This window comes from Electrona antarctica, assembly GCF_951216825.1.
Source record: "Electrona antarctica genome assembly, chromosome: 4".
Classification (NCBI taxonomy): Eukaryota; Metazoa; Chordata; class Actinopteri; order Myctophiformes; family Myctophidae; genus Electrona; species Electrona antarctica.
In genome coordinates, this window is record NC_136809.1 from 1,413,447 (window position 1) to 1,437,383 (window position 23,937).

A 23,937-nucleotide genomic window follows, 5' to 3' on the forward strand; every position below is an offset into this window, starting at 1 on the left:
GTAACTGATTATCTTAGTTTTAAGGGTAACTGATTATCTTAGTTTTAAGGGTAACTGCGCTGCCTTTCGGAACTCGCCCTGCAGGAGAGTTCCTGCGGCACCGCAGGAGTGCATTAACTCCTTTGCTGCCCCTAGTGTTAGCATGCTGGTACTGCCCCAGGGGCCGCCCGTCCAGGCCCACTCTATGGAGCTTGTTGTCCTTCCGGGTTAAACAGGAAGGGGAGGGGCCTCCGGAAGTGGAACGACACCACACAACTCAGCCCACAGCCTTTAGCTAGCAGAACAACCGGCTACATTGTTTTCAGCGATGCGATAGAAAATCACAAATGATGTACGATCGCCGGGTGCGCCTTGGACAGTTACGTCAGACTTTGGTGCTCTATTATATTAGGTAGATATCTAACACATTAATACATACTATCTGCTACTTGGTTATAAATACAAAGAGAAGATTCTATATATTCTATTCTATGATTAGAGATATCTGTTGGATGGGAATGTCTAACAATTAAACGGATATATTTACCTGTTTAAATAGATATCTCACAATTAAATAGATATATTTACCTGTTTAAATAGATATCTCACAATTAAATAGACATATTAGATAGGAATCTAACAATTAAATAGATATCTGATTATTGGATATCCAACCGCTAGGTAGATGTCTAACAGATAGATATATAGATAGATAACTATTATATTCCTTGTTGAACTGTATCTGAACAGTGAACATGTGGCCCTGATCGGAGATACAAATAATAATAATATTAATTAATAATAATAATTTATGACAAAAATGCAAATGAAGCTTAAAACTGGGTGGGACTAAAGGGTTGATAAATGTTGATAGACAATTTGTTGTTGTAGGAATTGAACCTGTGACTTGATAGTAACGTGTATGTGTGTGTGTGTGTGTGTGTGTGTGTGTGCACGCGTGCGTGCGTGCATGTGTCTGTGTGTGCGCGCGCGCGTGTTTGTGTGTGCGCGTGTGTGTCTGTGTGTGTGCGTGCGCGCGCGCGTGCGTGTTTGTGTGCGTGCGTGTGTCTGTGTGTGTGAGTGCATGTGTGCATGCGTGTCTGTGTGTGTGAGTGTGTGTGTGCATGCGTGTCTGTGTGTGTGTGTGTGTGTGTGCATGCGTGTCTGTGTGTGTGTGTGTGCATACGTATGCGTGTAGAAGATGTCTTTATTGACGTGTTTATTTTTTATTGAAATGTCTTTGTATCACGAGTCGTCTCAGAGTGTCTATATATGAACATAAAGATATATAGCTACACAAACTGTCTACATTGTTTTCATTATATTGCTGTTTATATTGTGTTTAGTTTCCAAGATGGCCGCAGCACCAGGAGGGGGTGGGGCGGAGGTGAGCGGGCGGGGTCGACATAATGCCCCTTACTGGGCTGCATTCAAGACACTTGCCTTGTGTCTGACACCTGCTTTGTGTCTGACACCTGCCTTGTGTCTGACACCTGCCTTGTGTCTGACACCTGCCTTGTGTCTGACACCTGCCTTGTGTCTGACACCTGCCTTGTGTCTGACACCTGCCTTGTGTCTGACACCTGCCTTGTGTCTGACACCTGCTTTGTGTCTGACACCTGCTTTGTGTCTGACACCTGACTTGTGTCTGAACACAGCTTTGATGGATGTGTTCTGCACCCCCTCCTCCCCCCCATCAAACAAAATGTTTGGTCAAACCATATGGGCTTCCATTGGAAATGCATTGGAGCGTAACACAGTCTTGTGGACTCACTTTAATGAGGTATACACTGTCTGAAGTTCCAGACTAGACACTTTAATGAGGTAAACACTCTGAGGTTCCAGACTAGACACTTTATTAGACTAGATTATTTTATACAGCACACACTAAACAAGTTTAAAACTCGGGCGCACTTCGGGCGCAAATATCAAACATTCTTGATGTTGATCGGGCCGATCCCGATCGCGCTGTGAGCGGCCCCGAGCAGATCGGAGGGATTACGATTGGATCTTTTATACACTCACACTAGACGATCATTTATGCCCGAGAATCGCTCCTGATTGAGTCGGGCACCCCCCGAGCGTCAAAAATGCCCGATTATCGGCTAGTGTAAGGCCACCTTTTATCTTACAGGTGATAACACTCTTGACATCAATCTTTTTACCAGAATGTGGGTGTAATATATGATTACCTCTGTTCATTGTGATGTATGTGATGTACCTCTGTTCAAACTGTGTTCATTGCATTGCAATGAACACAGTTTGAACATGGAAAGTTACCCGTAGGAAGGTCTGACATAAAATGGGAACATAACTCACTAAAGAGTCTGTCACATTTAAAATGGGAACATAACTCACTAAAGAGTCTGTCACATTTAAAATGGGAACATAACTCACTAAAGAGTCTGTCACATTTAAAATGGGAACATAACTCACTAAAGAGTCTGTCACATTTAAAATGGGAACATAACTCACTAAAGAGTCTGTCACATTTAAATGGGAACATAACTCACTAAAGAGTCTGTCACATTTAAAATGGGAACATAACTCACTAAAGAGTCTGTCACATTTAAATGGGAACATAACTCACTAAAGAGTCACATTTTTGGCACGTTTGTGTGCAAAAATCTAAATGAGAGGCTCCTTAACCCATTCTGGGCAGGAACCCCTTTTGGTGTTTGAAGCATTATGTTGAAGATCTTGTAAAGCTTTAGGTCTGATATTTTAGCTTTAGGTCTGATATTTTAGCTTTAGGTCTGATATTTTAGCTTTAGGTCTGATATTTTTGAAAAATATTGAAAATGTGGCGCAAATCTTTGAATATATATTCTTTCAGAGCAAACGTTTTTTACTCAAATCTTTGCTTCTGTGTTGAGGACGATTTGTAGAATGGTCCTCAACACATGGCCCACTATAGGACAGGGGTGGCCTCAACACATGGCCCACACTATAGGACAGGGGTGGCCTCAACACATGGCCCACTATAGGACAGGGGTAGCCTCAACACATGGCCCACTATAGGACAGGGGTGGCCTCAACACATGGCCCACTATAGGACAGGGGTAGCCTCAACACATGGCCCACTATAGGACAGGGGTGGCCTCAACACATGGCCCACTATAGGACAGGGGTGGCCTCAACACATGGCCCACTATAGGACAGGGGTGGCCTCAACACATGGCCCACTATAGGACAGGGGTGGCCTCAACACATGGCCCACTATAGGACAGGGGTGGCCTCAACACATGGCCCACTATAGGACAGGGGTGGCCTCAACACATGGCCCACACTATAGGACAGGGGTAGCCTCAACACATGGCCCACTATAGGACAGGGGTGGCCTCAACACATGGCCCACTATAGGACAGGGGTGGCCTCAACACATGGCCCACTATAGGACAGGGGTGGCCTCAACACATGGCCCACTATAGGACAGGGGTAGCCTCAACACATGGCCCACTATAGGACAGGGGTGGCCTCAACACATGGCCCACTATAGGACAGGGGTGGCCTCAACACATGGCCCACTATAGGACAGGGGTAGCCTCAACACATGGCCCACTATAGGACAGGGGTGGCCTCAACACATGGCCCACTATAGGACAGGGGTGGCCTCAACACATGGCCCACTATAGGACAGGGGTGGCCTCAACACATGGCCCACTATAGGACAGGGGTAGCCTCAACACATGGCCCACTATAGGACAGGGGTGGCCTCAACACATGGCCCACACTATAGGACAGGGGTGGCCTCAACACATGGCCCACACTATAGGACAGGGGTGGCCTCAACACATGGCCCACTATAGGACAGGGGTGGCCTCAACACATGGCCCACTATAGGACAGGGGTGGCCTCAACACATGGCCCACTATAGGACAGGGGTGGCCTCAACACATGGCCCACTATAGGACAGGGGTGGCCTCAACACATGGCCCACTATAGGACAGGGGTGGCCTCAACACATGGCCCACTATAGGACAGGGGTAGCCTCAACACATGGCCCACTATAGGACAGGGGTGGCCTCAACACATGGCCCACTATAGGACAGGGGTGGCCTCAACACATGGCCCACTATAGGACAGGGGTGGCCTCAACACATGGCCCACTATAGGACAGGGGTGGCCTCAACACATGGCCCACTATAGGACAGGGGTAGCCTCAACACATGGCCCACTATAGGACAGGGGTGGCCTCAACACATGGCCCACTATAGGACAGGGGTGGCCTCAACACATGGCCCACACTATAGGACAGGGGTGGCCTCAACACATGGCCCACTATAGGACAGGGGTGGCCTCAACACATGGCCCACTATAGGACATGGGTGGCCTCAACACATGGCCCACTATAGGACAGGGGTGGCCTCAACACATGGCCCACTATAGGACAGGGGTGGCCTCAACACATGGCCCACTATAGGACAGGGGTGGCCTCAACACATGGCCCACTATAGGACAGGGGTGGCCTCAACACATGGCCCACTATAGGACAGGGGTGGCCTCAACACATGGCCCACTATAGGACAGGGGTGGCCTCAACACATGGCCCACTATAGGACAGGGGTAGCCTCAACACATGGCCCACTATAGGACAGGGGTGGCCTCAACACATGGCCCACTATAGGACAGGGGTAGCCTCAACACATGGCCCACTATAGGACAGGGGTGGCCTCAACACATGGCCCACTATAGGACAGGGGTGGCCTCAACACATGGCCCACTATAGGACAGGGGTGGCCTCAACACATGGCCCACTATAGGACAGGGGTAGCCTCAACACATGGCCCACTATAGGACAGGGGTGGCCTCAACACATGGCCCACTATAGGACAGGGGTGGCCTCAACACATGGCCCACTATAGGACAGGGGTGGCCTCAACACATGGCCCACTATAGGACAGGGGTGGCCTCAACACATGGCCCACACTATAGGACAGGGGTGGCCTCAACACATGGCCCACTATAGGACAGGGGTGGCCTCAACACATGGCCCACTATAGGACAGGGGTGGCCTCAACACATGGCCCACTATAGGACAGGGGTAGCCTCAACACATGGCCCACTATAGGACAGGGGTGGCCTCAACACATGGCCCACTATAGGACAGGGGTAGCCTCAACACATGGCCCACTATAGGACAGGGGTAGCCTCAACACATGGCCCACTATAGGACAGGGGTAGCCTCAACACATGGCCCACTATAGGACAGGGGTGGCCTCAACACATGGCCCACTATAGGACAGGGGTAGCCTCAACACATGGCCCACTATAGGACAGGGGTAGCCTCAACACATGGCCCACTATAGGACAGGGGTGGCCTCAACACATGGCCCACTATTGGACAGGGGTAGCCTCAACACATGGCTCACACTATAGGACAGGGGTGGCCTCAACACATGGCCCACTATAGGACAGGGGTAGCCTCAACACATGGCCCACTATAGGACAGGGGTGGCCTCAACACATGGCCCACACTATAGGACACTTTGCAGGTAGATCACATGACATGGCCCTAAAGACAATTAAAAAATAAAAAAGACATCTGCCACTTGAATTAAGGTGACTTCATTGATTGACATCAAATAGGGCCTGTCAGCCCAACCCACAATGCAATACTTTGTTTTCAAGAGTCCCAGCTGAAATCCCTAAAACTAAAGAAAGCAGCAAACGAAAAAAATTAACACTCATCTTTTACTTTCTCTAATAACAACCTAAAACAAAAAAACTAAAGTTGTCCTTTAAATAGTAAAATAGACATGATAGACATGTATAAATAGGCCAAGCATGTAAATAGGGGACAGAGTAATGTAGTAAGAGAGTGGTGACACGCTTTGATCACGCCACAAAGCGGGTGCCTATGGGCTATAGTTCCAAACATTGCTCCTATGGCTGGAACTATTCCATTGAGATAGAATGAGCACTTCCGCATTCCATTGTTAAAATGGGAGTCAACGGGAGTGTCATTACTCTTGTGGTATCCATATTTCATAATATTCATAATAGCCTGAGCTAACGCTAGACCTTTCTGGCCTAGATGGGAGGGCCGCGGCTCAGATTTACGCACCCCCACCATTGGTTCACCGATCTGTGCGATCTGAAGCGACGCCTACGCGGAAGGGTTGACTCCCACGTTTAGGCCAGTGCAGCCCATGCGTAAATCCAGGCTTTCATTTTTCGCGCAGACGAAATGAAAGCCTGGGTATCGAGGCTATATTTATAATAACTATAGGCTATGTCTATGTCAAATGGTCGACTACATTTCTGTGCTAAGTCAATCATCATGGGTGAGAAGGAGACTGAGGGTCTGGGTGCTGGGAAGCTCATCACCTCAGTCAAGTACCCTGCATTGTTCTTTACTCTTTGAAGCTGCCTCAGGTGTGAACCAAAACACACAGTGAGACAGCTATCTGCTACCAAATGCTATATGTTGATTAAGTATGTAAATCTTAACCCCACCCAGAATTCAACTGTTTGATGTGAATAGTATATTTTGTCTCGTTACTGCAATGTTAAAGTAGTCCTATCATCTGATGCCTGGTTTTCTCTTAGCTCTAGAGAACATTGTTCTCTTAGCTCTAGAGAACATTGTTCTCTTAGCTCTAGAGAACATTGTTCTCTTAGCTCTAGAGAACATTGTTCTCTTAGCTCTAGAGAACATTGTTCTCTTAGCTCTAGAGAACATTGTTCAATGAGGGTTCAGGGCAAGGTTATAATAGTTAACTAAAACTAAACCATAGGCCTAATGAAAAAAAATAACTATTAGCCTATAACGTTGGTTGGGCTCAGGGCTTGAGGGAGGCGGTTGTGATTGAGCCTCAGTAATAGGCCTATCTCACAGCATTTCCCCGCCCCCTTTCCACGCCCCTTTTTGGAGCTAGTGGTGTTATTTTTTTTGCGGTCCATAGGCTTCCATGTTAAAAGAGGTATTTTCACAAGCCACAAACTACCGTTTTGTAAAGGTAAGGTTTATTCTACTTATTTGAGTTGTTATACCATTGTGTTTTCTTCATATTATTATCGGTCTTTGACATTTTAACATTAGGAAATGTACTTAGATTCTCCAGAGAAAAAAAGTGTAAATGTTAAATGACACCACTATCTACCGGAAGTGGGCGTGGAAAGGGGGCTGTGAGATAGGCCTATACAGCCCTCCACCCAGTGCTTAATTTCAGCCGGAGCTTGGCGGAGCTCAGCTCCGGTAAGCGTCACTTGAGCTCCGGCACCTGTCACCTGAGCTCAATTGAGCTCCGGCACGTGTCAACCTGAGCTCCCCTACCTGTAGAGGCAGCTCCGGCACCTGTAGAGGGCGCTCCGCTAACTCAAAATGCACCTACAGTGTATTTTTTTCATGGGAGGTCAGGTCACTCTTTCCGTGACCCGTCCGTAATGGGGGAAATGCGCAACAAACAAAAATAAACGGAATCGTATTGTTGTTGTGAACGTGAAGTCATACTTAGTAGCCAAGCAAGGGCCTACACACACAAAATTTCTAAGAGACAAAGACAAGGAAATATTTTAAATTTCTTCGGCAAAATCAATGCAAAGCAGCGCAGAAATGAGCAACCGGCAGCTACTCCGCCCAGCCCCTCGCCCCCGCCACCACCACCACCCGCAGCGGCTGTTGTGGATGATAGCGAAGAGGACATGGGGAGAAGTGGGGACAGTGACTCGCAGGCCTCGCCGTCAGAAACACCAATAACAACCCCACCACCACCACCACCTGCAGCCGCGGCTGTTGTTGATCCAAACGAAGAGGAAATTGAGTCAAGCGGGGACAGTGACGCTAGAAGATGATGATGATGATGATGATGTGGAACCAGTGGAAAAGAGACCCGGGACAGACATTATCTGGACCGCAGAGCAATTTAATATCCACAAAACAAACCACCCATGGATAATTCGGAAAGGAAACAACTTTGGCTGCACAGCGTGCGGTCAGGTAGGGAAACAAGGTGCAGGAGCCTGTGCGAAATTGGCTAAACAGTGGGTGACAGGCACTGTTAACTCTACTGCAACTGACAAAAAGAAACGAGAAAGAGCCATGAGGAAAAAAATGTGTGAACATGAAGACACCAAAGCGCACAAGGCTGCATGTCAGATTGTAGAGAAAGCGAAGGAGAACATATTAGAGCAAGTCGTTGTTAATTTCCAAGCTCGACAAATATCCGCAACAGCTAACGTTTTCTGCACTGCATACAAGGAAGCTAAACGAAATAGGCCAGCATATGGATTTGAGCATGAGATCGATTGCCAGCAGTTAAACGGTGTTCAAAATAAATGGGGCGAATTCTACATTCCAATGTTGCATGTTCCAACATTCAGGAGCACATATCTTCTGAAATGAAGAAAAAACCGTTTGCCATCATAACACAGTGTGAACCAAAAATCTGCTTAATGTTAGATGAGGCTACCGGTCTAAACAAGCATCCTGCCCTGATTGTGTATGCGCGACTTCAGCTGGACACGATGGAGACTGCAGCAAATGTTTTCGTGGACTTGGTTCAAATGAAGGATTGCAGTGCTGGTGGCATTGTACAAAGTTTGCTGTCTGCATTAGAAAAGGTCAATTTCAATGAGGAATTCCTGACCAAGTGCCTTGTTGGAGTGACATGTGATGGCGCGTCGGTCATGTTTGGGCGCAAAAGTGGGGTCGTGGCACGACTGAAGGAATTATTTCCCAACATCATAGGATGGCATTGCTGCGCACACCGACTAGAGCTCGCTGTTAATGATGTCGTCAAAGAGATGGGAGCGATCAATCATTTCAAATCATTGCTTGACAGCCTCTATTCACTGTACAGCACATCAGGAAAAAATCGCATGGAATTGAAAGAATGTGCAGACGCTCTTGATGTCCAGCTGTGTAAAATTGGTCGTATTCTAGATACGCGGTGGGTGGCCTCCAGCTTTCGAACCGTTGATGCAGTTTGGAAAGCCTATCCTGCTTTATATCAGCACTTCACCTCTGCAGCTGCAAGTGATACAAGAGACGGCGCATCCCGCCAGACTTACAAAGGACTGGCCTTGCGTTTGTCCTCCCATGCTTTTGTCAATAACCTTGGTCTGATGTGGGACGCTTTGCAAGAACTGAGAGAATTATCACTTGAACTACAAAAGCGGGACATTAACATTGTTTCTGCTCATCGGGCTATTTTCAGGGAGGTTAAAGTATTAGCGGCAATGGCAGAACCGGCTGGCACTGGGAGTCACACAAAGTTGAGCCAGGCAGCTATTAATGAAGAAATCAACGTGTTCCAAGGAGTCAAATTGCATGCTGGAAAACGAACCGACAGGAAGCTCTCACAGGGGGATCTTTTCCTAAGTTTAGCGAGAAACTTGGAAAGTCGCTTGTTGTCACCTGGAGGACGCAAATCATCAGCTTCAAATCCGGAAAAGGAAGATTACACCCAGTTGATTGAAGAATTGAAAGTGCTTCACACAGAGTATTGGCCTGATGAACCAGATATATTATATGGCCAAACAGAAGTGCAGTCTCTTTGTACACGCTTTGGCATTAACCGTGTAGTGCCGACAGTCAGGGCATTCAGATGCTTCGTTGACAGCAATGGAAAAGACGTGCAAAAAGAAATGAAGGAACTGTTGTCAGCAGTCGACACAATTGCAATATCAAGTGCAGAGTGTGAACGTGGATTTTCCCAGATGAATTTAATTTGCACATCAACCCGAGCCTCTCTCCATGTTTCCACCATAGCATCACTGCTGTTTCTAACCCTTGTTGGACCACCACTGAATAAGTTCAACCCTGTACCATATGTCTGTTTCTAACCCTTGTTGGACCACCACTGAATAAGTTCAACCCTGTACCATATGTCTGTTTCTAACCCTTGTTGGACCACCACTGAATAAGTTCAACCCTGTACCATATGTCAGATCATGGATTGCCAAAGGACGTCACAGTGCCACAGACACACAGAGCAAAGCTAGGAGCAGCGAGGAGGAGCGCCAGGAAAGAGGCCTGTCTGCGCTTTGGGCCATTCTGGACAAATAGCCTAAATAATAATGGGTAAGTCTAATGGATTTTCGGTTTTAAATGTATGTATTTCAAATGCTAAATATGTTAAAATAACGAAATATAGTTTTAAATGAGGTGAAGAAAAGTAGGTCAACAACTTAATTAATATGCATGGCCTGATGGTCGCAAAACTACTACTACTAAACTACTTTTCTCTACAGGGCATTTCAAATAATATTTTGTTATTTGATTACTGTATTTAGCATTTGAAATTACTATTATAGTTTTAATCTTCTCAGAATTATATATTTCTTCTTGTATGTCTTCTATTAACAATAAACACAGCCAAACTTATATAGGCGGCCGCGGCCTATAATAGGCCTATTGTTTCAGGACCACGGAAAGCTGTGGCTCGCTATAGGTCGATAGATAGACAGGCCTACAGAACGCATCAATGTTGGATTTCTTAGCTTGCTTGGTGTTGGTGGTAAATAGATCCTAATTCCATCCCCCCTCCCTCCCTCCCTCCCTCTCTGTATAAATCCCAGACATTATAGACTGTCACTGAAGAGTGAAGAGACAGAAGAGAAGTCAAGTCAAGTCACCACCGTGGACAAGAGAGAGAGAGAGAGAGAGCGATGGCTAAAAAAACGGCCCGGCGGCCACGCGCACATACGCGCACATGCACGCACATGCACGCGCGCGTGCATGTGCGGGAGGTGAGCTCCGGCACTGGTTGAGTTAGAAATTAAGCACTGCCTCCACCCTATCCACAAGGAGGAGCAGTGCACCAAAGCATTATGGGAATTGTAGTCCAGGAAGTAAGTGAGCCCAGTGTCCATGACATCAGAGACACGGCTCACAAAATCTAAAACATCTAGAACCACATATTACACACATAAAGACCCCCAGGAAAGTGTTCTAAATCTTCTAAACCTCATTAACATATATTCATTAACATGTTTTTTTTTGCAGAAAGGGTGAAGTGTTCCTTTAAAGTCGTGTGACATGGACAGACTGGACAATTGACGTTTTTCTGCCATCTAGTGGTCACCAGCAGACACTGCATGTGTCTGAAGATTATTATGGGTGCTGTATCAATTGATTGATTGATTGATTGAAATATTTATTAACAGTTTGCAGAATTACAGTACATTTCAAGCACAAACTCAATACAAAAGGCTGTTAACTGTGAGTGGACGACCCAATTAAGCATTACACTTGTTTACAAGAGGGTCCACCATGTTCAATTCATCAAAACATTTAGAGATGTACAAATAGACACTTCTATATAGACAAAGAACAGAACAGGAATTCAATGCTTCTCAAACGTTGTCATGGCAAGGAAGGAGGACCCCCAAATTAATGTCAAGGACCCCCATCTGAGCATTATGTTGTAGGCCTACCAGGGACCTTCATCTGAACATGTGTTGTACCAGGGACCCCCATCTGAACATGTGTTGTACCAGGGACCCCCATCTGAACACTATGTTGTACCAGGGACCCCCATCTGAACATGTGTTGTACCAGGGACCCCCATCTGAACATTATGTTGTATCAGGGACCCCCATCTGAACATGTGTTGTACCAGGGACCCCCATCTGAACACTATGTTGTACCAGGGACCCCCATCTGAACATGTGTTGTACCAGGGACCCCCATCTGAACATTATGTTGTACCAGGGACCCCCATCTGAACATGTGTTGTACCAGGGACCCCCATCTGAACAGTATGTTGTACCAGGGACCCCCATCTGAACATGTGTTGTACCAGGGACCCCCATCTGAACATTATGTTGTACCAGGGACCCCCATCTGAACATGTGTTGTACCAGGGACCCCCATCTGAACACTATGTTGTACCAGGGACCCCCATCTGAACACTATGTTGTACCAGGGACCCCCATCTGAACATGATGTTGTACCAGGGACCCCCATCTGAACACTATGTTGTACCAGGGACCCCCATCTGAACATGATGTTGTACCAGGGACCCCCATCTGAACACTATGTTGTACCAGGGACCCCCATCTGAACATTATGTTGTCTATTTATTTATTACTAAAGCTAAATTAGAATAGATGGACTTCCTATACTTTATAACATTGATTGATTGATTGATTGAAGAATTTATTAACAGTTTGCAGAATTACAGTACATTTCAAGCACAAACTCAATACAAAGGCTGTTAACTGTGAGTGGACGACCCAATTAAGCATTACACTTGTTTCCAATAGGGTCCACCATGTTCAAATCATCAAAACATTTAGAGACGTACAAATAGACACTTCTATAGACAGAATAGGAATTCATCATAACAGATGCATTGTGCAACAGAGTATAATAAAGGCTATGTTTATATATCACTTCTTTTTTTTAGTTTCTTTAATCAATAAACAGTTTATAATTAATCCATGATATTATTTTAATTTAATATAAAACGTTTTTGAGTGCATGCAGGCTGCCTACTTCCTATAGTCCCACCACTCGCCTGTGTGTGTGCGTGTGTGCGTGCGTGGCTTGTAAATCCACACACAGCTGCAGCGTATATGATTCATTCACTCTGACCGACCAATGACCGACGGACTTTCCAATGACGTAGTTCAACAGACGCGGATCCAGTGGGCGGGGCTTTAGATTTAAAATGGAACGCACATGCGCACAGCGCAGCAGGAAGTGTTTGGGGGCGTGCCTGCTGAACGGTAAGATTTGTTTGAGAACAGCATGGTTTTTATCCTCCAGTAACTCTGTTATTGTTTAGACATTAGTGTTTTATTAGTGTTGTGAGGACTGAGGATTGTTTACTGTGACACTATATGGACAACAATATGAGTAATGTGTCCTTTTAGAGAAGGAAACTAAACTAAAATAAACAAACAGTAGGTGGAAAGTAAATCATTAAATGTACTGAAGTGTGGAAAATATATTGTACTTTTATACAGCTTTGATTACTAGTCACTTTGTAGATTTGGATAATTAAAAAAAAAAAAAAACATTTGGCTATATTGAAATGTACTGCTAGGCTACAACCACATCTTTTGGCCATTTGAAAATAGCTGATCTACAAGCTCATAATGCATTGCAATGCATTGTGAGCTTGTAGATCTGCTATTTTCATATGTTAAAACATTTGAAATGCGACACTCTGCATAATGAGTACGTTTGGTCATTTTTAAGTACATTTTGGATGCCAATACCTTTTTACTTTTACTCGAGTAGCCTACATAATACTCGAGTAGTTTTACTCGAGTAGCCTACATAATAGTAACACAAGTTGTAACTGTAGCAGTTACACATTCATCAGATTAATCTAAAATAAATGTCTCTCTCTGCTGGGTGGAAAACTCAAATGTACAAACTTACTTCTCAGAATTCCAAACCAAAAGTAGCATCTACAAGCTCAAACTGTTGCTTTGATTAAAGTCTGTGGGTTGAGGAGGAGGGGGGGGAGGGGCACTCATTAAAACTAAATGAATTCATAGCACTATAGAGTCATTTGTATTGTTGACCCATTTCTACCAGGTACAGAACAACTTCATTTCAACTTTAAAGGGCCACTTCACCCTTTTTGCAACCAGATCTTATTTGAATGATGTTTGGGAGACAAACACTTCCCTGGGTGTTTTTATGTGGGTAATATGATTATTTTAGTATTTCAAAGTGTCCATGGGCTCTGTGATGTCATGGACACTGGGCTCATTTCCTTCCTGGACTACAATTCCCATAATGCTTTGGGCCACTGCTCCTCCCTGTGGATAGGGGTGAGGGCTGTCTTACTGAGACAACATGTAGTCCAGGAAGTAAGTGAGCCCAGTGTCCATGACATCATGGAGCCCATGGACACTGAATTACTGAAATGGTAAACACATTTTATTACCCACATAAAAACCTCCAGGAAAGTGTTTCTTGTCTCCCAAACATAATTAAAATAAGATCTGGTTGCAAAAGGGGAGAAGTGGCCTTTTAACCTATCTGTCAGTGACATGGGACTATTTTCTTTGTCCAGTATCACTACGCCAGCAATGTTCCATGTTACAGAGGGCTCACTAGTTTTGTGGATTAATTTATTGAGTGGTGTAAACCACTCCTACAACTGGCTTTGTTAGTTTACGTGTCTGTTCGTACCAAAAAATGAGCATGGCTTTGTTAGTTTACGTGTCTGTTCGTGCCAAAAAATGAGCATGGTTGCTATGGTCACCCAGTTCACACGGGTGTGATTTCATTACGTCAGACATTACGTCAGACCACAGCTGATCAGTCTATATAAGACCTTACACCACTCGGTTCACACGGGTGTGATTTAATTTTTTTAATGAGTGGGCCTGAGTCAGTGACCCCCCCCCCCCCCCCACCAAATGACCAGAACTACTTAATAATCACCAAAACCAGAGCAGAACTCTCACCACGAGACTCGGGCGATCAAATGATACCTTTGCAACCACTATATTAATGACAATTATTCCCTACAGCTGTTTAAGTTAACAAAAATATAATGTTTATTTTTTTTAAGATGTTTTTTTCTACAATGTATAAAATCTGGATAAAGTGTAATGTTGGCGTATGTATGTGTCTTACAGGTTGATCATGTGACCTTGGTGTCATGCGGTGACCTTGGATGCAGTCATCAGAAGATGGCTGGTATTGGTAATAGAGTGTCTACTCGGCTGGGCTGAAACGTATAACGGTGTCAACGAACGCTCTCCCTGAGATTACGAGGCGTACAACCTACGCGGCTCTATTAATACCAGCCATCTTCAACCGAGCGACGGAAGGCCCCCCACGGTACGTACCTGGATTACATGTGGCTGTAGTAGAGACTAGGGCTCTACTACATGATAAGTTAACCATTCATTGTCTTACAAATGATTGTCTTACAAATGATTGCGGTTAACAATTTATTGTTTGACATTAAACGTATGAATACAAAGTTTTAATTTCTTGCCAGTAAGGTGCTAACTAGGTGCAACTTCCCAATGACAGCCCATTCATCCAAACAAAAGTCCTAGCTGACTATTGTATCAAACTAACCAACATCGCAGCTGTACAAAAAGCTTGAATTATCCTTTTTCTATCTGCAAAGTGTTTGTTTCATAAAAATCCACTGTAGACATGTTGTGATGATTTGTTTGTGTTAGTTTGGAAGCACTCGTTGAATATCACTCAGCGGCCCAGGCGTACCACCTGTTTGACTGTGCACATCATGCAGGAGGCAGCAGGAGGTGTCTTTACTGATAACGAGTGCTTCCAAACTCTGACACTTAGAAAATAATCATCTGCAAGGAATTTCTTGACAGGAAGTAGCTTAACATGTCTACAGTGGATTTTTATGAAACAATCACTTTGTAGAGCTGCATGGGGGTGTGACTTTGTAGTCCAGGAACAAAGTGAGACCACATTTTCATGACAGGCTTTTGGTCATGAACATAGAATCATGACAAAAACAAACGTATTTTGCACAGACACCCCAGGAAAGTGTTTCTTGTGTCCTAAACAACATTAAAATGAGCTCTGCTTGTGGCATCACAATTTGTAACAATATTAACGTAAAATAATGGTGACACAGCCATGTCAGTGACTGTTATTAATACAGTATAATAATGGTGACACAGCCCTGTTAGTGACTGTTATTAATACAGTAAAATTATGGTGACACAGCCCTGTTAGTGACTGTTATTAATACAGTAATATAATGGTGACACAGCCCTGTCAGTGACTGTTATTAATACAGTAAACAATGGTGACACAGCCCTGTCAGTGACTGTTGTGACTTCCAAAAGGTCATCCTGTAGGCCGACAACTAATTATTTTCTTCTCTTCTCCCCTGCCATTTCAGAACGTGAAGCTGACTGAGATACAAACTCCTGTTGCCACTGCTGGGTGAACTCTATGCTGTTGCCACTGCTGGTTGCTGTTAGCAGGGAAGGTTAGTTATAAACCGTCTGCTTCCTGCTGCTGCTTGTTTAAGTGGGCTACATGCTACCATACCGTAGGTTGTTTTTCGTGCCATGTATCGTTTCACGTCATCTGTGTATAATGCCAGTCCACATCACATGCCGCTATGTGATTTATTTAACATAATTTACGGGTAAAGTCTGTCCACATCACATATGTATGTTCTCTTCTAGTGTCTCCTTTCTCTTCTTTGCTTTTAATAAAGTTATTTTTGTTGTCTCAGAGTTTTTAATCGCATTTTGCTTTATTTTTTTTATAAGTAATTTCTTTCTTCTTGCCTATCTATTCCCCTAGTTCTTCACTAGTGTTTTTTGTGTGTACAAATGTGATGTGGCGGTATGTGATTTATGTCTCGTGTCATTATGGTAGCATGTAGCCCCGTAACACTGTGTTTACAGCTTACTATGCTGTAGGTCTGTGCAAACTAACGGAGGAAGAAAATGATGGCCGCTGTGTCATTTTCTTCCTTGGTTAGTGTGTTTTGTTTGCTGATATTAAGGGTAAGTGAGCGTAGTTTATTATCTTTAACTGTCGGGCAGAAACCTTGTGTCTCCATAGTTCAACCTTCTTTTGTAAATTAATGTCCTTACTTGGTCATGCTACAGTGTCGCACACTGAAGTAGCAAAAATAGCCGATCTACAAGCTCACGAGGCAAACATCATCCATTATTGAATATTTTGATTTTATTTAATATAACATTTATTGTATTTTATATTTATATTGTGTTTTTTTATATCAAACCGGTGAAGCATGAGCTTGTGACTAAATAATAACGTTGGAACAGATTATTATATTAATATCATTGGATCACAGGTTGTGGTTTTTTGTCCAGAATAGTAACTGTTTTGGACGTACAAGGTTTCTACCCGACCTTCATCTTTTCACTCTTCTATTCTTTGCTTTAATAAAGTTATTTGTTTTTGTGGTCAGAGTTTTTAATCGCATTTCGCTTTATTTGTTTTATTTGTTATTCTTTCTTGCCTATCTATGACTAGTTCTTCTGTATTCGGGTCGTGTCTCTTTAATCAAAGCAAAGTTTCTCATTTGGAGCTGTATCGGTTCATGTAATTTGCCGGTAAAGCGTAATCACGTCAGTTCACATCAGATATGAACACAGGCCCGGTATGTGATGTGCATTTATGGGATTTGATGTGACCATTTCACAACAATTGCGGATGGCTCGGCATTCACGTCGGGCGGCATCGTTCACGCCATACACATTTTGTTTATTGCTGTTGTGTTCTAATGTCGTCCATAGTGTTGTATGTTGTGTACTATGTTCATAGTGTTGCTGTATTGCTGACAAATACTGGGGCGCAAAGAATGCTGCTTCCATTGTATAATTTATGTCAATCGTCCACAAATGGCATAAATTATCTATTTTGTTGAATGTAATTCTTTTTGCTCACGCCACAAACAAGGCAAACTGCTTGGGCGGAGACCAAGAAAATCTATTTTGTTCATAAAGCGCTCTAAGTGCTTTAAGTGAAAAGTGCAGCAGAAAACATCTAGGTCATAAGACCATTGTCAGTGCTATATTATCAGATCTAATTTTAGTAAACCTTCATCACATAAGCCCACATCACCTATGAACACAGGCCCGGTATGTGATGTGAGTTTATGTCTCGTATCATTTCACATTTGTGAGTAAGGCTTCATCATGTCATCCCACATCACATAATGAGGTTAGGGCTAAGAATGTGATGTGGATTGATGTGATGTAAGTCTTTTATAATGTGCGAGTGAAGCTTCATTGCGTCAGTTAACATCACATTATGTGGTGTGTGTATTGATGTGATTTATTTATTCTGTAGGCGAGGCATTGACGATGGGCCTATGACCCAAATGTTTTCTGCTGCACTTTTCACTTTTAGCACTTTGCAGCACTTTATGAGCATGAAGAAAATAAAATTATCTGTCAGGAGTTTTCCTTAAGGTATTTGTGGAGTGAGTCTTCTTCCGATTTTCAATTGTATGAAGACATAATCATGGCTATCATTCATAGTTCAAATTGAGTGCTATTAAGGGCTTTTTTTAAATCATCAAATGATCTTTCCGCAGGAGGTCGGTGAGGGTACGTTTTAAAAATATTTTGCAAATTTGAAATGTTTTATTTATATATATATATATATATATAAAATTTTTGTATATATTGCCTCCAATGTAAATTGTAAAATAACTACAGATTTGGACCTGTAAATTATAAAACAAAACTAAGGCACTGGTGTGGTACTCCTGGTTTACCAGAATGGGGTTCAACTCCCTGCGGTGCCCTCAATTTGTTGTATTTACATGGTTCATTTTCTGCTCATTGTGTTGCCTTTTCATAGATGATAACCCACAGGTTCTTTACTGTGTTTGTACTCTCTACAGTTGGATAACAAGTCTATTTAGGGACCATGCCCGAAGGGACTCTTGGTCCCTTATTTTTGTCTTCTCCTTCCACCAAAAATGGCTGAACTGTGCTGTCGGCTTTTTGCGAAACATAGCAATATGGTAGCCCTCTACCTACTTTTTGTTTTTGGCTCTCAATCCGATTCCAATCATTTTGAAAATGACGATTGGCCCTGATTTCCGATCACCCCATCTGATCGGGACAACTGTTACAGCCACAGCCTAGGGGAACTGGACTGCAACATGAATGCGATGGACCCCTCTTAAAACCTCTCGAATGAACCACCAGCAAACAGGAGCACAGTCTTTCCATGGGTTTTATTTCGTCTTTAGGAAGGGGGGAATCTGAGCAGCAAAACAACATAAACCCAACACTAACTATTCTAACCCTAACTAAACTGTCCGGAATCAACAAAGGAAAATACAATCACTACCCTAACTCCTACTCAACAAAACATCAGAAAACAGGGCCCCAAAATAAAGTTTTATCATCCTCCACCACCCGCCGAAGACCAATCACCGCCTCCAGGTTCCAAGTCGCCACCTACTTTCCAAAGCAGTCACTTAACTCTCTCACTCTCTGCCCACCTCCACAGACACACCTGGCACACATCACTCTCTCATCAAGCCACCACATACCAGGGAAAAGGTTATATTGGAGTAAGGAATATTGATATTCCAACCTCCCATACTCATATAGACCCGGGGTCGTAACACAACCTCTAATAGAGGGCGATGCCAAACGGTGAGGACGCAAAGCCCACGACCATAAGGGTGGCGCTATAGCCCACGACCATAAGGGTGGCGCTATAGCCCACGACCATAAGGGTGGCGCTATAGCACTCGCCTGTAAATGCAAACTTTAAACGGGCATAACTCATGAACCGTTTAATAAAAACGTGGGTAAACTGATACCCACGTGTCTCCTCTTGGTAAACTGATACCCACGTGTCTCCTCTTGGTAAACTGATACCCACGTGTCTCCTCTTGGTAAACTGATACCCACGTGTCTCCTCTTGGTAAACTGATACCCACGTGTCTCCTCTTGGTAAACTGATACCCACGTGTCTCCTCTTGGTAAACTGATACCCACGTGTCTCCTCTTGGTAAACTGATACCCACGTGTCTCCTCTTGGTAAACTGATACCCACGTGTCTCCTCTTGGTAAACTGATACCCACGTGTCTCCTCTTGCCTCACTTTGGTGTTCTGACTTTTGACCTGACCTTTAGATCACCTGCCCTTTTGAATTGTCTGTCTCCTCCTGGTGGATCTTTCTGTCTCCTACTGTCTCCATCTATCTGTCTCCTACTGTCTCCATCTGTCTCCTCCTGGGATCTTTCTGTCTCCTACTGTCTCCATCTATCTGTCTCCTCCTGGGATCTTTCTGTCTCCTACTGTCTCCATCTATCTGTCTCCTCCTGGTGGATCTTTGCTCAAAATGCCCAAAGGTTTCTACACTAACTTTGGACAAAAACAAATCACAAGTATTGTACATTCTAAATGTGCTGAAAAAAACAGTTTAATTATTTACTACAAACTGTAGTTATGTCAGAACCTGGAAGGACCACAGACGAGGGATTTCAATGTATAACGGAGCAATCTTAACAAATACTCTACTATAGTATAGAATGAGGCAAAGTGGTGATAAACTACGGTATGCAAAGCACTTAAACACAATTAAACTCCCTTCACATAATAAAACCATTCTCTATAAAATGCAAGCCTATATTACGTATATATACAACAGCGTTTGGTTGTGTACTTAACTCTTACATTAACGACATGAACCCTAGAATCACTATTCTGAGGGGAACATTAGCAAAACAAAATCAGATCTACAAGCTCATGATTTTGGAAGATTTGGAAAAAAAATAATCACGAAAAAAGGACATACTATGGTCTTTTTAAGTGGTGCAACCACTTCATTACTGAGTTGTGTGCCTGGGTCTGTCCGAGCACGTAAATAGCATTTGGGTGGTCAAAACCAAGTGTCCCTGTTGTGCAGCCTAACACACACATAGATATTAACTGTATATATGATGTTAGGTTGACAGAACAGTACAGTAGAGGGACCCCACATGGTAACTTTCATTTCTCGACCGTTTCGGACGCGGGGCAGCTCGCCGGGACCGGGCCGGCACCCTGGGCGCGTTCCTGCGTGTCTGGAAGTTCCGGGGACCCCCCGAGGACCACTTACAACACAGAGTTGCACCACTTATTAAACACAGGTGTGATTTTCATGATTTTGGATGATTTGAAAAAAAGGGCATGCTATATTCCATGGTTTCGGACCGCATGCCGTTTTTCATAATTTTGCAGGATTCGAGATGACAATAATGGACCTGTAAATTACAACAAAACAAACTAAGGCACTGGTGTGGTACTCCTGGTTTACCAGAACGGGGTTCAAGTCCCTGCAGTGCCCTGCTCAATTTGTATTTACATGATTTATGGATAAGCGTGACGAAAAAAATCTACTATAGCCTGGTGCTTTTCACCTGATTTTGAAAAAAGGTGAAAATCAAGGAAAGGCTATAGTCAAGGTCAAGGTCCTGTACTAGTCTTATGAAGGTCATTATACTGGTCAAGGTCATTATACTGGTCAAGGTCATTCATACTGGTCAAGGTCATTTATACTGGTCAAGGTCATTCATACTGGTCAAGGTCATTCATACTGGTCAAGGTCGTTTCTACTGGTCAAGGTCCTGTACTAGTCTTATGAAGGTCATTATACTGTCAAGGTCATTTTTACTGGTCAAGGTCAGTCATTTATACTGGTCAAGGTCATTTTTACTGGTCAAGGTCATTTTTACTAGTCAAGGTCAGTCATTTATACTGGTCAAGGTAATTTATACTGGTGAAGGTCATTTACTAGTCTTATGAGGGTCATTTCTACTGGTCAAGGTCATTGATATTGGTCAAAGTATATATGTAAGTATAGTATAGTATGTTGTTTTTCGCGATTTTGGAGGATTTGAAAAAAAAAGTGAAAATCGCAGAAAAGTGAAAGGCTATAGTCTATGGTCTCGGAGGGCATACTGGTCAAGGTCATTTATACTGGTCAAGGTCATTTATACTGGTGAAGGTCATTCATACTGGTTAATGTAATTTATACTGGTCAAGGTAATTTACTAGTCTTATGAAGGTCATTTATACTGGTGAAGGTAATTCATACTGGTCAAGGTCATTCATACTGGTCAAGGTCATTTTTACTGGTCAAGGTCCTGTACTAGTCTTATGAAGGTCATTATACTGTCAAGGTCATTCATACTGGTGAAGGTCATTCATACTGGTCAAGGTCATTTTTACTGGTCAAGGTCAGTCATTTATACTGGTCAAGGTCATTTTTACTGGTCAAGGTCATTTTTACTGGTCAAGTCATTTATACTGGTCAAGGTCATTTTTACTGGTCAAGGTCAGTCATTTATACTGGTCAAGGTCATTTATACTGGTGAAGGTCATTTACTAGTCTTATGAAGGTCATTTCTACTGCTCAAGGTCATTGATATTGGTCAAGGTCATTGAGCGGCACGCTATAGTATGTTGTTTTTCGCGATTTTGGAGGATTTGAAAAAAAAAGTGAAAATCGCAGAAAAGTGAAAGGCTATAGTCTATGGTCTCGGAGGGCATACTGGTCAAGGTCATTTATACTGGTCAAGGTCATTTATACTGGTCAAGGTCATTTATACTGGTGAAGGTCATTCATACTGGTTAATGTAATTTATACTGGTCAAGGTAATTTACTAGTCTTATGAAGGTCATTTATACTGGTGAAGGTAATTCATACTGGTCAAGGTCATTCATACTGGTCAAGGTCATTTTTACTGGTCAAGGTCCTGTACTAGTCTTATGAAGGTCATTATACTGTCAAGGTCATTCATACTGGTCAAGGTCATTCATACTGGTCAAGGTCATTTTTACTGGTCAAGGTCAGTCATTTATACTGGTCAAGGTCATTTTTACTGGTCAAGGTTATTTTTACTGGTCAAGTCATTTATACTGGTCAAGGTCATTTTTACTGGTCAAGGTCAGTCATTTATACTGTCAAGGTCATTCATACTGGTGAAGGTCATTCATACTGGTCAAGGTCATTTTTACTGGTCAAGGTCAGTCATTTATACTGGTCAAGGTCATTTTTACTGGTCAAGGTTATTTTTACTGGTCAAGTCATTTATACTGGTCAAGGTCATTTTTACTGGTCAAGGTCAGTCATTTATACTGGTCAAGGTCATTTTTACTGGTCAAGGTTATTTTTACTGGTCAAGTCATTTATACTGGTCAAGGTCATTTTTACTGGTCAAGGTCAGTCATTTCTACTGCTCAAGGTCATTGATATTGGTCAAGGTCATTGAGCGGCACGCTATAGTATGTTTTTCGCGATTTTGGAGGATTTGAAAAAATAAAAGGTGAAAGGCTATAGTCCATGGTCTCGGAGGGCATACTGGTCAAGGTCATTTATACTGGTCAAGGTCATTTATACTGGTGAAGGTCATTCATACTGGTTAATGTAATTTATACTGGTCAAGGTCATTTATACTGGTGAAGGTAATTTACTAGTCTTATGAAGGTCATTTCTACTGCTCAAGGTCATTGATATTGGTCAAGGTCATTGAGCGGCACGCTATAGTATGTTGTTTTTCGCGATTTTGGAGGATTTGAAAAAATAAAAGGTGAAAGTCGCAGAAAGGCTATAGTCCATGGTCTCGGAGGGCATACTGGTCAAGGTCATTTATACTGGTGAAGGTCATTCATACTGGTCAATGTAGTTTATACTGGTCACGGTAATTTACTAGTCTTATGAAGGTCATTTATACTGGTACAGGGTAATTTATACTGGTGAAGGTCATTTATACTGGTGAAGGTCATTCATACTGGTCAATGTAATTTATACTGGTCAAGGTCATTTATACTAGTGAAGGTAATTCATACTGGTCAAGGTAATTTACTAGTCTTATGAAGGTCAGTTATACTGGTACAGGGTAATTCATACTGGTGAAGGTCATTTATACTGGTGAAGGTCATTCATACTGGTCAATGTCATTTATACTGGTCAAGGTCATTTATACTGGTGAAGGTAATTCATACTGTCAAGGTAATTTACTAGTCTTATGAAGGTCAGTTATACTGGGCAAGGTAATTTATACTGGTCAAGGTCATTAATACTGGTCAAGGTAATTTACTAGTCTTATGAAGGTAATTTCTACTGCTCAAGGTCATTGATATTGGTCAAGGTCATTGAGCTGCACGCTATAGTATGTCGTTTTTCGCGATTTTGGAGGATTTGAAAAAAAAAGTGAAAACCGCAGAAAAGTGAAAGGCTATAGTCTATGGTCTCGGAGGGCATACTGGTCAAGGTCATTTATACTGGTCAAGGTAATTTATACTGGTGATAATACGGACACTATGGTATTGGCTATTCCCTTTTTGTAACCTCTGAACTCCAAATGCATTACTTCCCCATGTCAAAAGGATGTTATGACTTATGTAGTATAAAATATGGTCACTGATGATGTGTCAGTGAGAGATCTTTTTAACGCTGTACGGACCTGCCATTTCTCTCCTGATGTAATTGGTAATATATATCAAATGGAAAATCCATATTCTGGCGTGGACTGGTTCTTCTGTGTCTGTGT

At 43.1% G+C, this 23,937-nt stretch overlaps 1 protein-coding gene across 1 annotated transcript in view; it reads right to left on the reverse strand.

The window, feature by feature from the left end:
* Positions 1-7,552: 7,552 nt before the first annotated feature.
* LOC306922147 (uncharacterized protein) overlaps positions 7,553-23,937 on the reverse strand; it is a gene marked incomplete at its 3' end in the record, with an annotated part of 91,143 nt that continues 74,758 nt past the window's right edge. The window contains exons 4-5 of the mRNA XM_079499542.1: positions 9,270-9,340; positions 7,553-7,714 (exon numbers count right to left, since the gene is read on the reverse strand). Coding sequence (XP_079355668.1) covers positions 7,553-7,714; positions 9,270-9,340 — 233 coding nt within the window. The remainder of the gene's footprint in view (positions 7,715-9,269; positions 9,341-23,937) is intronic.